General features: G+C 32.6%; 1 protein-coding gene across 1 annotated transcript; it reads right to left on the bottom strand.

Annotated features, from left to right (window-relative positions):
• Window positions 1-7,021: 7,021 nt before the first annotated feature.
• On the bottom strand, window positions 7,022-8,869 carry LOC123886206. Its single transcript, XM_045935541.1, has one exon. The coding sequence runs from the start codon at window positions 8,867-8,869 to the stop codon at window positions 7,022-7,024; it is 1,848 nt and encodes a 615-aa protein (XP_045791497.1).
• Window positions 8,870-15,691: the final 6,822 nt, after the last annotated feature.

Below are 15,691 nucleotides of genomic sequence, written 5' to 3'. Positions count from 1 at the left end.
ATAATAATTAACAAAAAAATCGTTAGAGACTGAAATAGAGACCGAATTTTCCACACAGCGTCGCTAATTCAGTCGCAATGAGCAGAGAAATTATTTCCAAATTGGTCACTATATCGGTCGCTATAACCAGTCACTAAATCAGTCGCTATAGCGTCGGAAACTTCGTCGCAACCGTTGTCGCAAATTCAGTCTCTAAGTCAGTCTCTGATTTCGGTCACTATTTCGGCTCTAACATGGGTCGCTAATACGGTCGCTACAAAATCAGTCGCTGGTGTGGTCACAACAGATCAGCGACCAGGGTCCTTGATGCTGATTTTAGATGGTCGCTAATTCGGTCGCTAATGGATTTAGAGACCGATTTTGATGAAAATCGGTCTCTAAATCGGTCGCTAAAGACGAGTTTTCTAGTAGTGAAAGAAGGGGAAAACCCAATTTATTCTAACCTTTTTGCCTTTCTGTTGGTATCAGTCATACGCTTCAGTTTGTCCTAACATTGAATTCTTAGTTTGATCTTCCCACGATTTAACCTGATGGCTGCAACAACAGTTCACTAGTACAAGCTTTAACTCCCAAAATGTAGAATATGAATCCTTAAGAGTGTGTTTGGATGGAGTAATGTTTTGAGGTAAAGTATTGTTTTGAGGAAATTCAAATTCTTTTGTCTAAATTTCATTGTTTGGATGGTTGATTTGAAATTTTTTTAAAATGATGGGATTTTTTGAAGTATTTTGTCCAAGTTAAATTTAAGGAATTTCAAATGACACCAAAAAGAGAGGAATTTGAAATTCCTTCCTTTCATATGTTTAACATTTTCAAATTGACCCCTAGAATATTTTTAAATTACAATTTGACCCCTAATTTTTTTCAAAAATTGCAAATTGGTCCCTAAAAAATTGAAAATTGGTCCTTTAAAATTTTTAAAATTGCAAATTGGTCCATATTTTTCAAATTTAAATTTGACCCAAAACTTTTCAAATTTATAAAAGTGGTCCAAAATATTCATAATGAAATTTTCTATTACTCTATCCAAACACACACATTGGAAATGAAGATAATTCAAATACAATCATTTGAATCGCTTAGAATTTCAAATCCTTTCAAATTTCTAATTACTCCATCAAAACACACTCTAAGGTTATAGAAAGGGGATTCTTCGTCAGTACTTGAGGTGAATTAAAAACGAAATTCCTTCTTATATTGGTTCCATAATTGGAAGAAACTGAAATTTGGGGATTTTATGGACCTCATTTTCATTCAGTTTGGAGTGGTGAGAAAAATGGAGATTGAATCTTGTTTATTAATGTGTGTTTAGAAGAGAAATTGAGAGCAAATTAGTAACAGTGCATGGTTGGAAGGGTTTCAGGCGGCCATGGAAGAAAAGAGGGAGGGAGCTCACGCAAGAAGGAAGAAGATGAATTAGTGTTTTTGTTTCTTTTTAAATTTTTTTTTTTAAAATGACTCATTAATGAGTCACTTATGAATCATGATCCATTTGGTTTTAAGGAGAGAAAGTGACAAAGAAGAAAATTACGCAAATCAATAAATGAATTTGGTTTATTTTATCATCTAAATTCATTCATTGATTTTCGTAATTTTTTTTCCTTCCACTTTCTTTCCATCATATCAAACGAAACCTTATGTGATGTTTGATGATCGACTGCCACGTCACTGAACCCATAATATGTAATGATATTTTTTTTGCTGAGCAAAACGGGTGAAATTTTTGTACGGTGACTAAAATCTAAATTTTCCATTTCACAGGGACGAAAAATACTATTTACCCTAAATTTAACTATATTCGGCCTAATGCGCAAACACTGCTAATTATAAATATACATATACTTTGTTAAAAAAAAAAAAAAACAACAACAACAATAGTCATACACAATCACTATATACTTGTTGTCTACTATATAATAATGGAGGAAAAAAAAAAAAATAGAGAGGATCTTAACTTCTCTTTTTTGTTTGTGTATTTTCTACACTTCTCTATTACTGTTTTGGCAAAAGATGTCTAACAAATTAATAATAAGGCAACCCGTACTTTCTTATATTTTTAAAGTAAAATTAAAGTGTTAGAATATTCTATTCTCAATATCCATTTTTCTTATTTTTTTTTGGATGAAACAATGAAGAAACACCTTTCATTAATAATATAAATTTCAGACATCATAAATAAAGTAAATTACAATGTTATTGAAAACATTCTGGCTTCCGTTCTACCATAATACTAGTGTTCCATTAGACAAAGACCGACAATTAATTCATCTTCACGTTGATTAGTATGTTAGCCCGTGTCATATGATAATTTTCTTTTTTAATATTATTTATACGTTTGCTTTGAAATATTATTTGAGTAATTTAGTTTAAAATTCTATGATAAAATTGAGATAGTTTTTTAATTATACAGGTTTAAGGATGTTACAGGATATTAAGAGCGTGATGAAGAGTATCCATTCGCTTCCCGTTCTACTTTATTAGGAGATTTTTTTTCTCTTATCTTCTTCACCGGGACTATATAGAGGCTCTATAAATATAAAATAATTATAAACTTCATAAACTTAAGATTTTTTGGCAGCTTAGTTTTCTATAAAATTAAAATATACCAAGATTCTTTGATTGCGATAAATTCCCTCAAATATGATTGTCTTTTAAATCATCTTCAACCGACTCTTTTTTTCTTTTACAGATTGTCTATGTCTTTTTTCATTTTATATTATTTAGAAGGTTGACTATATTTTTTTGCAAATGTCTATGAAATTAATTTTATTTAGTTTATTTGAGTATGAAAATACAATATATGTTTCAGAATGTTACATGAGTATAGTGGGATGTGAAGTACTCCCTTATTCCCCGTTCAACAATGTTGATAGACTCTCTCTCCTCTCCATCTCCCAAGACGATGAATAATTGTAAATTATATATTGTTTTTCAAATGAATATTAACCTACTTTGATCTTGATCCTATTCTTAGACTTTTCTTGTCATCGTAACACAAAGAAGTAATCTTCACGCGCGGGCGTCAAATGAGAAAAAATCTATGTGTAAATCTTCGCTCACATTGATAAATTAACATCCATGAAAAGGTTTAAACGAAAGTTTATGGAAAATTTAAAATTGGAATTACAAAAAATTCCAAAGATTATAAAAAACTAATTTTATATTAAATTATTTTAGGTTTTCCATAGATTCATCAGCTGAAGGTAATTCTAATTAAAGTGTGACAGACACAAAATATGGATAACTCCCGCAATCAGAATTCAAATTTAATTATTCAAGGTGCATTTTTAATAGGGGGGTGAAAAGTGCTACGCGTTTTTTATTCTACACCAATGATAAATTCTCTCTCTCTCTCTCTCTCTCTCTCTCTCTCTCTCTCTCACTTTCCATTTCTTTATCTCTCCCACACGATAACTTTCATTTTCTAATGATATTTATTTGCTTATGTTTCTTTTTTTTTTGAAAGTTGTTTATGTCATTTTATACTATTTTAAATGTTGTTTATGTTTTTCTTTCAATTGTTCATGAGATTGATTTAATTTAATTTAATTTACATGAGTATGAAAATATGATATATGTTTAAGGATGTTACAGGGACACAATATACATTGATAATTAGGTGGAGTTTAATATGGGAAAGATGAATATTTTCCCACCATGGAAAAGTGATTTTTAACCATTGGATCAAGTAAAGAACACATTTTTATAATAGTCTTTCAATACTAAATCTAATTATCTACTCTCTACCGTTCATCATCTTCCTTTCCCTCGCCACACATCGGACCACCACCAAGACTCACCTCATTGACGTTCTCTTTCCATCCTATATCAACAACTCCTACAAACAATGAAAAGAAAAAATCCACCATTAAAACCCAATTTACATAACTAGACATGTAGAAACCAAAATCCTCTACTGTTAAACATAAATTTTCATCTACTTTTAGTTGAAAGTTGAAACCTTTTTCTTCGTAAGTTATCATTACAATGGACACCAGATCTGAATGGTGAAGGAACACTAATATATATCTCCCATTTAATTCCAACATAAAAAAAATTAATGAAGAAGATGAAGAACAATGAAATAGTTGTCATATGATTTATAAATTTTGTAGACACCTAAATCTTTAAGTTTTTAAAACCACTGTAGGACTGTTAGATTTCAAATCTAAAAAAATACACCATTGTTGTAGTAAATTTTTCCAACAAAATCATAAGATTTTTGATAGGAGATGACTATACTACTGCTATAACTAAGACTAAAGTACCAAATTCTTCATTGATTTGCAAATAATTGGAGGTTGTACTTATAGTACTACAAGAGGAATAATTAGAAGAATCTAGTAACTAGCCAGCTCATAGGCTTGGCACATGCTGCATAACGGATTGATAACAAATGAAAAGGGAATAAGACAAAACAGACAATATGACAAAAAAAAGGAATATGCTATGGGTCCTCTGCATAATCACACATAAGCACATAATCCTGTAGGTGGGCTGGCCTTCTAGTAACTCTCTTGGGTAAGCCCACAGTGGTAGTAGTGGTATTGCTATCAATACACTCCCCTGGGAAAGTCACCTTGTCCTCAAGGTGATAGGTAGCTTGCAAATCGTCCCAAGTCTCCCAACTAGTCTCCTCTAATGGAAGTCCCAACCATTGCACGAGGACCATGCGAGTAGGGGGGTCAGTAGCTGTATCCATCTTAGTATCAACGATAGCTAAAGGCTCAATGATGGGTTGATGATCAATAGTGGAAGGTGGTAACTCAGCATGAGCAGCGGGAAGATCGCCTTGGTGCAGCTTGAGCAAAGAGCAGTGGAAAACTGGGTGTATCTTGGAGGTTGATGGTAAATCCAGTTTGTAAGCAACTGGTCCAATCTTCTGCAGTATTTTGTACGGACCAAAGTATCTCTTAGACAGCTTGTTATAAGATGCAAGAGTGATGGATCGTTGTCTGTAAGGTCGAAGCTTGAGGTACACGAAATCGCCGACATTAAATTCCACATGTCTACGTTTTTTGTCAGCAATTTCCTTCATGTGAGACTGTACTTTGAGTAACTTACGACGCAGGAACTGTAGAAAAGCTTGCCTCTCGGCCAACATAGAGTCCACAGCCTCGATAGGAGAAGTACCAAGCACATATTGGGGAATGGAAACCGGATCCTTGCCATAAACAACATGAAAAGGAGAGTATCCTGTAGCAGAGTGCTTACTAGTGTTGTAAGACCATTCAGCCAGTGAAAGGAAAGTGAACCACAGTGAAGGCTTGTGATGTACAAAGGCTCGGAGGTACTGTTCTAAGGATCGATTGAGTACCTCAGTTTGACCATCCGTTTCCGGGTGATAAGCCGTACTCATTCGTAACTGTGTGCCAGACAACTTGAATAATTCGCGCCAGAATTGACTAATGAATACAGGATCTCGATCGGAAACAAGGCTTCTTGGCATGCCATGGTGCTTACAAATTGTATCCAAGAACAATTGAGCAACCTTGTAAGCCGTGTAAGTAGTGGGCAAGGCACTGAAATGGGCTCCCTTGGAAAATCGATCAACCACAACAAATATAGTAGTGTATCCGTGGGATGGTGGTAGGCCGGTAATGAAGTCAAGTGATAAATCTTCCCAAATTCCTGAAGGAACCGGCAATGGTTGGAGCAAACCAGCAGGTTTCTTGGTCTCATATTTTGTAGATTGGCACACAGAACATTTGGCTATAAAGCTGCGAATGTCTTGGCGCATGCCTTGCCAAAAGAAGTTAGCTTGTAGACGATGGAAGGTCTTGTCTACACCCATATGTCCACTGATAGGAGAATTATGAAATTCATGGAGAATTCTGTCCTTCAAGGAAAAATCTCGAGGAAGCCAAATCTTTTTCTTGAAAAAGATAAGGTCTTGATGCTCTTCATTATCAGAGTAAGAGGCTGGTTGTTGCGCTATAGCTAACTTCAATTGTTGGAACTCTTGAGTGGTGGACAACTGGGATTTTAATTCATTTAGAAAAACAAAGTGAGGCACTGTTAATAACAAGCAAGATGCAGAAGGTGTGATGCGAGATAATGCATCGGCAACAACATTTGTACTGCCAGCCTTATATTGAATGGTGAAGTCAAAGCCCAATAATTTGGAAAGATAGACCTGCTGCTCAGGGGTCTGTATGACTTGGGATATAAGTTGCTTCAGGCTCTTATGATCTGTAAATATGATAAAATGGTGACCAAGGAGATATTGACGCCATTTCTTAACCGCGGTGGTAATAGCATGAAGCTCACGCACATAAGTAGAGGAGTTGAGTAAACGCTGACAGAATGGTTTACTAAAGAAGGCAATTGGGTGATTGTTCTGCATTAACACTGCACCCATGGCTATACCGGAGGCGTCAGTTTCCAAGATAAAGGGAATGTTGAAATTTGGAGACGCAAGCAGAGGGGCCTTGGTCATAGCTTGTTTCAGAGAATTGAAAGCAAGTTGTGCTTCCTCAGTCCAATTAAAAGCATCTTTGCGCAACAACCGAGTCAAAGGGGTAGCAATAGCAGCATAATTGCGGATAAATTTCCGGTAAAAACCAGTGAGCCCTAAAAAACCACGCAGGGAAGTAATAGATGTGGGCACAGGCCAGTCAACCATGGCACTGATCTTAGAGGGGTCAACTTGTACACCTTTACCCGAAATGATGTGCCCCAAATATTCTAACTTCCGCTGAGCAAGTAAACACTTGGATTGCTTCAAGTAAAATTGTGCAGAGAGTAAAGTAGAGAAAACCTGAGCAAGGTGTTGAGCGTGGTCCTCAAGGGAGGCGCTATAAACCAGTATATCATCGAAGAAAACAGCGACAAAGCGCCTGAGGAAAGGTTGCAGTAAGTCATTCATGGCAGCTTGAAACGTCGATGGGGCATTGCATAACCCAAAAGGCATGACTCTATACTCATAATGGCCTTGGTGTGTGCGAAACGCTGTCTTAGGAATATCCTCTTCATGCATTCGGATTTGGTGAAAGCCTTGACGAAGGTCAAGCTTAGAAAACTAAGAGGCAGAGCCAAGGTCATCCAACAACTCATCAATGGTTGGCATTGGAAATCGATCTTTAATGGTGATAGCGTTTAGGGCGCGATAATCGATGCAACAACGCCAAGTACCGTCTTTCTTCTTAACAAGAAGCACAGGTGAGGAGAAAGGACTTCGACTAGGTCGAATCATACCAGTTTGAAGCATCTCAGCAATTTGTTTCTCAATCTCAGCTTTCTGGTAGTACGGATAACGATAAGGACGTACGTTAACCGGAGGAGCATCTGGTAGTAGATGAATACGGTGGTCATGGGGCCGAGGTGGCGGCAATGATGGTGGTGGAGCAAACAAAGGTTGAAATTCAGTGAGAAGGGTTTGAATAATTGGTGGGGCGGAGAATGGGGTAGAAGGTGGGTCAGGTATGTGTTGTAGATGAAGAAATAAAGAGATAGAATTTGTTGCAACGCACCGTTTCATTTGAGGGACGGAAATGTCTTTTGGCTTGAAGGGAGCATCTGCCTTTAGCTCAATGGGCCGGCCCAAGTAAGTGAACTGCATCTGAAGTTTGGTGTAGTCCATGAGAATGGGTCCAAGACTTACCAACCATGGTACACCCAGTACTACTTCCGCACCGCCTAAGGGAAGTAGAAAAAAATCTGCCACGAATTTGTTGCCTTGAATGTTGAATGAAACATTAGCACACTGAGAATTGCAATCAAGAGTATTACCGTTGCCTACCATAACTTTGAACGGCTGAGACGCCGGAATCACCGGAAGACCGAGGTATTTTGCAACACGGTCTTGGATAAAATTCTGAGTGCTGCCGCTATCGACCAAGATAGTGAATTGCTTCTTTGCAATCGAGCCCAAAATGCGAAAAGTGTTAGGAGCAGAAAAGCCGGACATAGCGTGAAGGCTTAATTGAGCGTCGGTTGGTGGTGACACCGGAGCGGATTGCTCAATAGCAGAGTCGGCGGTGGGTAAATCAAACGCCGTGTCAGTCATCTCCATATCATCGTCCGAAATAATCATGAAAAAACGTCCCTTACAGCGATGTTGAGGAGTAAAGGTCTCGTCACAATTGTAACAAAGGTTACGTTCCCGGCGAGAAGCCATCTCTTCTTGGGTCAGTTTGCGAAAGGGGGTTTTGGGGGAATTTGTAGAGTTGTTGGGTGGTTTAACGGTGGTGTTTGAACTGGAAACAGAGAAATTGGGGTTAGTGGAGGTGGTGGGTCCAAATTTCTGGGTTTTGAAGGCTTTGCGGCGATCCTCAATTTTATCCTCTTGGATCTTAGCAAGGGCGGTGGCCTGAGGAAGAGACATGGGCTGAAAAGCTTGGACTTCCCGGCGAATTTCAGGGGTGAGGCCGGAAATAAAGCAGCTGAGCAAGAAATGGTGTGGGAGACCTACCACACGATTTGCCAATCGCTCAAACTCAGTGAGATATTGGTTGACAGTGCCTTTCTGGGTGAGTTTGAACAGAGCTCCTCGAGGATCGTCGTAAAACGACGGAGCAAATCGGGTTTCAAGCGCGAGCAAGAAATCATGCCAAGCTTGAAACATGCCGCTGCGCAGCATATACTGAAACCAGCTAAGCGCGGGGCCGTCCATGTAGAAGGAGGCGATAGTGAGTCGATCGTGATCTGGGGTTTGGTGGAAATCAAAGAACTGGTTGATTTTGAAAATCCAACCAAGAGCGTCAGATCCATCAAAGCGAGGGACTTCAAGTTTCATGTGTTGTCTGGGTAAGGTGTTGTTTGGGGGTGGTGGTGGAGGAGTGGCTGGAGGTTGGGAATCGCGGAGGGTGGCTACGTCGGAGGCGAGTGAGTCAAGTTTCTCGTTAAGAGCAGAAAGTGCTGCTGCCATATTAACGGAATCTTGAGAGGAACCCATGAGGTGAGTGCAATGAAAGCACCAAATTGATAGGAGATGACTATACTACTGCTATAACTAAGACTAAAGTACCAAATTCTTCATTGATTTGCAAATAATTGGAGGTTGTACTTATAGTACTACAAGAGGAATAATTAGAAGAATCTAGTAACTAGCCAGCTCATAAGCTTGGCACATGCTGCATAACGGATTGATAACAAATGAAAAGGGAATAAGACAAAACAGACAATATGACAAAAAAAAGGAATATGCTATGGGTCCTCTGCATAATCACACATAAGCACATAATCCTGTAGGTGGGCTGGCCTTCTAGTAACTCTCTTGGGTAAGCCCACAATGGTAGTAGTGGTATTGCTATCAATTTTAGATCTGAAAATTTCATTGTTGTAGATTTGTAGTAGCTTTTTAGTTGGTGAACACTTCGGTACACGTATTATGTGGACGTGTACCGGTACACCGTTGACGTGATAAACAAGTGGCAAATATTTAATGCAGATTTTGTTTCTTTATTAAATTTTTTATATTAAATACTACTTTTTAATATTTGCAAATATATCTTTCACATAAATGTAATCACTAATCATGTTCCACAATAAATCAAAGCATATATCAAATCTTTCAAAATTTTTTTACAAGATTCAAATATTATAATATCCTATTAAAATAATTTATATATTTATTGGATAAGCTCCTATTAAAATAATATGATTTTAGTATTATTATTTTTTTACAAACATATGGTACTTTCTGGAAAAAAAAACAAACGTATGAATTTAAACTTATTATTATTATTATTATTATTATTATTATTATTATTATTATTATTATTACATCCAATGGTGATTTTAATATTTCACTATTATTACCTTTCCATTTTTTTAATATTATTAGTTTATAAAGTTTAATATGTATTTACGGTTGAACCATTAATAGATATAATTATTAAAATACATTTATTTTTTTGTGAATTTTTTTTTTATAATTCTTAATATGTTTATATATTGACGATATATATTATTGTTTTTTTTACGATATATATATTATTGTTATACTGTTAATTTTTAGTGTTGCCTAATATTTTATTGGTTAAATAAGTTCTTTTTTTCTCTGCAAAATTACTAAATTTAAATTTTTGTCTTCAAAAAAAAATGTCATGTTTTCATCTCTACAAATTGTTTATGCATACAATTATCCTCATGTTGTTAAGTTGATGTGTATTTATGATAATTTTGCAAATACATATTGAGCATTAAAAAAAGTTTGTCAAAAAATAAGGAGTTCAATATTTGGTTTTTAAGTCAAAATATTTGTTACTTTTATCTTCATATTTTGATTTCAAAAACTCATATTTAATTCATTTTATTTTGAAAAATGTTAAAGTTTTGTGAATGAACTTTTTATATTGTTCTAGAAATGCTTGATTGTCGAAATTTAAATTCATAAGTTATTGTTAGTTCAATTAGGTGATATTGAACGACTTGATTGAGAAATTTAATGAAAGTAAGTATAATTATAATGGTAGTATTTTTTGAAAGAAATCAAACTTGAAAGATGTTATTAACTTTTGTTTAGAAAGGTAGTATTTTGAAGAAAAAAAATCGAAGTTGAAAGATGTTGTTGATTTTTGTTTATAAAGGTAGTATTTTTGAAGAAAATCGAAGTTGAAAGATATTTTTGATTTTGTTTAGAAAGATAGTATTTCTGAAGAAAATCAAAGATGAAAGATGTTAATTTTTGTTTATTGTACGTGACGACAAATGACATTAAGAAATAAAGTTAGGATGTTGTTTTACATCTTTATTTTTATTTTTTATTACTTTAACAAGATGATTATTTTTCTTGTTGGTAAGTTGTACGCGTTGTTAACGTATGATCATGGGTTCTAATTCTAATCCAAGTAAATTCTAATATGGACCACTTCATCAAGCGGTCCATGATAGAACAGACATGAATAACATTATAACGAATACGAATTTTACAAAATCTATCGTTGGATTGAAATTTTATATCATATAGATCATCCATAAAAAAATTTAGAAAAATTGAAAATCATTTGATATGTTATTGAGACCCATCAAGATTACCGTTAATCTTGATGGGTCTCAATAACATATCAAATGATTTTTAATTTTTCTAAAACTTTCAATCTAACGCTGAATTTTATAAAATTCGTATTCGGTAAATCACTTGTCCACGGTGGACCACTTGTGAAGGTGGTCCACCGTAGCATTAGCCTTCTAATCCATCCTAGGCCAAATTTTATTTTACTATTTTTTTAATTAATTTTTAGTCTTTACAAAATTAGAATCTTTTGGTCTATTGGTGAAGGTTTGGTTCGTCGGTTAAGGTCATGGGAATTGTAAACTAACAACAACAAAAAAAATCTATTTGGATTAAATTATTTTTAAACTTATAAAAAAATAAGGTTTGATTGTACTTTTGGTCCCTTATCTTTATTTTAGGTTTCAAGTTGGTCCCTTATCTTTTAAAAGTTTCAAGTTGGTCCCTTATCTTTTTTGCAGGTTTCAAGTTGGTCCCTCCCGTCAAATTTTTCACTATTATCGTTAAATTTGGACACGTGGCAAACAGAAACCACCCTTGAAAACATGACACGTGTCCAAATTTAACGATAACAGTGACAGAATGGACCAACTTGAAACCTGAAGAAAAGATAAGGGACTAATTTGAAACTTTTAAAAGATAAGGGACCAACTTGAAACATAAAATAAAGATAAATGACCAAAAGTGCAATTAGGCCAAAAAATAACTTATACAAATAAATAATTGTTAAATCTCAACTAACTGAAATAATAGTTACTTAAAATTTCTTCATGGACCAATTTTTATTTTGCTTTTATTTTTTAGCTTATGAAAAATATTTGGCTGAATTAGTAAAATGGTCCCTTAAAGACATTTTTGGTTTCACATTGGTCCCTTAAAGAAAAAAAGGACCAAATAGGTCCCTTAAAGAAAAAAATGTCTGAATAGGTCCCTTAAAGACATCTCTGTTAATCAGTTTGGTCCCTTAAAGACATCTCCTTTAATCAGTTTGGTCCTCGAAAAAATGGACGGAAAGGACCAAACTGATTAACGGAGATGTCTTTAAGGGACCTATTCGGACTTTTTTTTCTTTAAGGGACCTATTCGGACCTTTTTTTCTTTAAGGGACCTATGTGAAACCAAAAATGTCTTTAAGGGACTATTTTACTAAATAAACCTAGAATATTTTGTACAAACAATTAAACTTTGATTTATAAGTTGCTTAAAAAAAATATATATTTACAAGTTTTACCTAGTGAAAATGGTGAAGGCTAACATGTACAAGTGTCTTAAGTGGTGCACTTGTGCATGTTATACAAAATTCACTGTTGGGTTGAAAGTTTATATCATATAGATCATCCCATACAAATTTTTCATAAATACTTTGACAAGCTTATAAATAATACATAAGAGTATATTTATTTTTCCAAGTTTAAAAATAAGTCAATCCATCAGCCCTAAGTTTTATCCTTAAATCATATTTAACCCTACGAACCTACTAATTTCAAAAATCTTAACTCAACCCTAAACGCCGATATTAAATCATATTTCAATTAGATTGTTCAAAATCACTTAATTGGGATGATGGGCAACAAATACTTAGAAATTGTAATTTTGATAATCTAATGGTTAGTCGAGTAGACTGCGGTACCATCCGCGGGATTTCTGTAAATACCCGAAATGGAATGATGACAAAAAGAATTTTGATACAAACATAACGAATGTGACTAGGGAAATTAAATTTCTCTGAAACAATTCAATACCACCTAATTAGAATGACACACGTATGATTCAAATTTCTGACAATATAAACGCCTGAATATCAACTAGTTTGATTAATTGTTACTCAAAAACCTATTTATCAAGAACTGATAATTAAGTCTCTACCAATTCTTTTTTTTTGGTCAGTAGTCTCTACCAATTTTACCGTAAGAACTACGGAAATAAAATGACCAAATTGGAATGAAAAATATTTATGAATTTAAATGTCGACAATTAACAGTTCAACATCAACCGGTTAGATTAACTATTACAATAAAATATTTAAGCATATTAAAAAAATAAAGTTTTTTTGTACAAAAAAATAATTATATGTTGTGTTAATGGTTAAACTGTAAATAAATATTAAACTTTGTAAACTAATAATATTATAAAAAATGAAAGGAAATAATAATAATAATAATAATAATAATAATAATAATAATAATAATAATAATAATAATAATAATAATAATAATAATAATAATAATAATAATATGATGATGATGATGATGATGATGATGATAGTATAAAAAAAATTATTTAAATCATACGTTTTTTATTTTGAAAATACCATGTGTTGTTCAAATACTAAAATTATATTATTTTATTGAATATTAAATAATATTAAATTATTTGAATCTTGTTAAAAAGATGTGACAATCTAGATTAAAAGATTTGATGCATGTTTTTTTATTATTGTGGAATATGATTGATAATTATATTTATGTGGATGATACATTTATAAATATTAAAAAGTAGTGTTTAAAATAGAAATTTTAATAAAGAAATAAAATTTGCATTAAATATTTGCCACATGTTAACCACGTCAACAGTGTACCGATACACGTCCACATAATATGTGTACCGAAGAATTCACCTTTTAGTTTCCTAAGAAATGAGAAGAGGGAAAAAATTAATTGTGAACAATAAATGTTGGGTATTTGAACAATGAGCTTAATGTTGCAGGTGAAGATGGTAGTGTGCAGCGCGTGAGCTGTGTTTGAAATTCCAAATTATTTTATTTTCTGCCAAATAAGTATTTATTAAATATTTTGATATTTTGGCATATGTTCTGGAATTTTTGGACTCCTAAAATATTTTATATGAACTTATTTTGAGAATAAATTTTAATTCTAATATCATATTCTCAAAATTTTGGTCCAAAACTAATATGAAAATTTCCTTACTTCTTATTTTATGACACTTTAATGTATTTTATTCTCTTAATTATGTGTCATTAAGGAATTGATTTTTTAATAAACGATGCTGATATTTTAATTTTGGAATAAAATTATGATTTGGTTTGTACCCAAAATAATTTATAGATTCAATTCAAAAATATTTGTTTGATTTCTATATAACATTCATGTTTTTTGGGATTAAAAATTTATTCATTAAATATGTAAATATTTGGTGTTTATTAAATTTGAGAATTGTGCACTATTTTACATAATATATTCTCAATAGTTGAGTCTTATTTATTCGGTATAAAATTTTGTCTGTTGTCGCCGATATGAATTATTTTAATAAAATATTACATTTTGAATTATTATAGGCTCAATATTGTTGATTCCGACACCAAATATTGTATAAATTTTATGTTGCCTTGTTGTTTTATTTAAATGCTCACTTGTGAAATATGATCAAAGATAATTCTTTTGAGCAATTCTAAAGGAAATTTAAGTTGTATCATCCTTGTATTGTCTATTTATATTGATTTATTAAAATAAAGTTTTATGGCTAGATATAACGGTTTTCTTTTTGTTTATTTTATGAACCGTTTGAGATGAGGTCGTGAAATACTTCATGAAATCTAGCTAAAGTCAAAGTTCAATGACTCTACTCACAAGGATGAAAGTCACATTCTCTGAGTCATGACAAACCAATGACTCTAAGGACAAGGATGAATGTCACATTCTATATGAGGTTAGTCGCAATTTAATCAAATTTTAACCTTTTGTGACTTATTATTTGTTATTGCATATATGAAGAATTTATTTCTTCTTCTCTTTTGTTGTGCAATTATTATGTATATAAAAGTGAAATTCTTTTCCATAATATTCTAAATAGAACTCTATATTTATTATATATATCCCTTTTTTGTGAGAAAAATATCTCACCAATTTAACTATAATTATCCATCAAGTGAAGAAAATTATACATGCCAATTAACTATAGCTCATAAACAAATATATTATTTGTTTTATAATTCTAAAAATAAAATTATCGTAGAGACTTATATATTGAGGATATTAATTATAGTCTTTTCTCATAAATTATCATATACTTCCATATCATTGTAAACTCATTTTATAAAAGCAATATGTCAAAATTCCAAAATCATTAACAACTCTATTTTATAAAATTCTATTTATTTTATATCATCATTCTAAATCATGATGATAAATGGTATATGTGGGATATTTAATTTTTTTTTTTCATTTTCACTATATTTGACATATTTCATATCATTGCTATTCTTCAACACTTATGGAAGTTAATGACTATTTTCTCATATATCCTCAATAATAATAATAAAATATATGTCTTGTGTAATTCCGCTGCGTGTAACCTAACTATTTCTCAAATGTGTGTGTTTATAATTGTAGCATTTGAGGTTTTTGAGTGAGTTATTAAACCTTTTATATATACAGTCTCATATCCTATTTTATAATATTAGAGACTTAATCTCACTCATATGATGATAAACTTTTATATATAAACATCATACTCTTTTATACAAAGGTTACTTTGTTTATAAAAATTCATTTGAGAATTTTATTTGTTATAAGGAGATTTTGTATTATTAATTGCTAAGTGAAAAAATTAGCAATCTCCTTGATTCTAAATGCAGAATATGTGCTTAACCAATAATCAAAATCTTGATAAAAAAAATCTGCCATTGAAAAGTTATTTATATATTGGATTTCATACTATCAATGAGTTACCACTTATATTAGTAATTCTGTTATATTCATGTGCAAAGTATGTGGT

The sequence above is a fragment of the Trifolium pratense genome, linkage group LG5, assembly GCF_020283565.1.
Source record: "Trifolium pratense cultivar HEN17-A07 linkage group LG5, ARS_RC_1.1, whole genome shotgun sequence".
In the NCBI taxonomy this organism is placed as follows: Eukaryota; Viridiplantae; Streptophyta; class Magnoliopsida; order Fabales; family Fabaceae; genus Trifolium; species Trifolium pratense.
The sequence above is the reverse complement of the archived record's forward strand: the minus strand, read 5'-3'. Positions and strand labels throughout refer to the sequence as shown.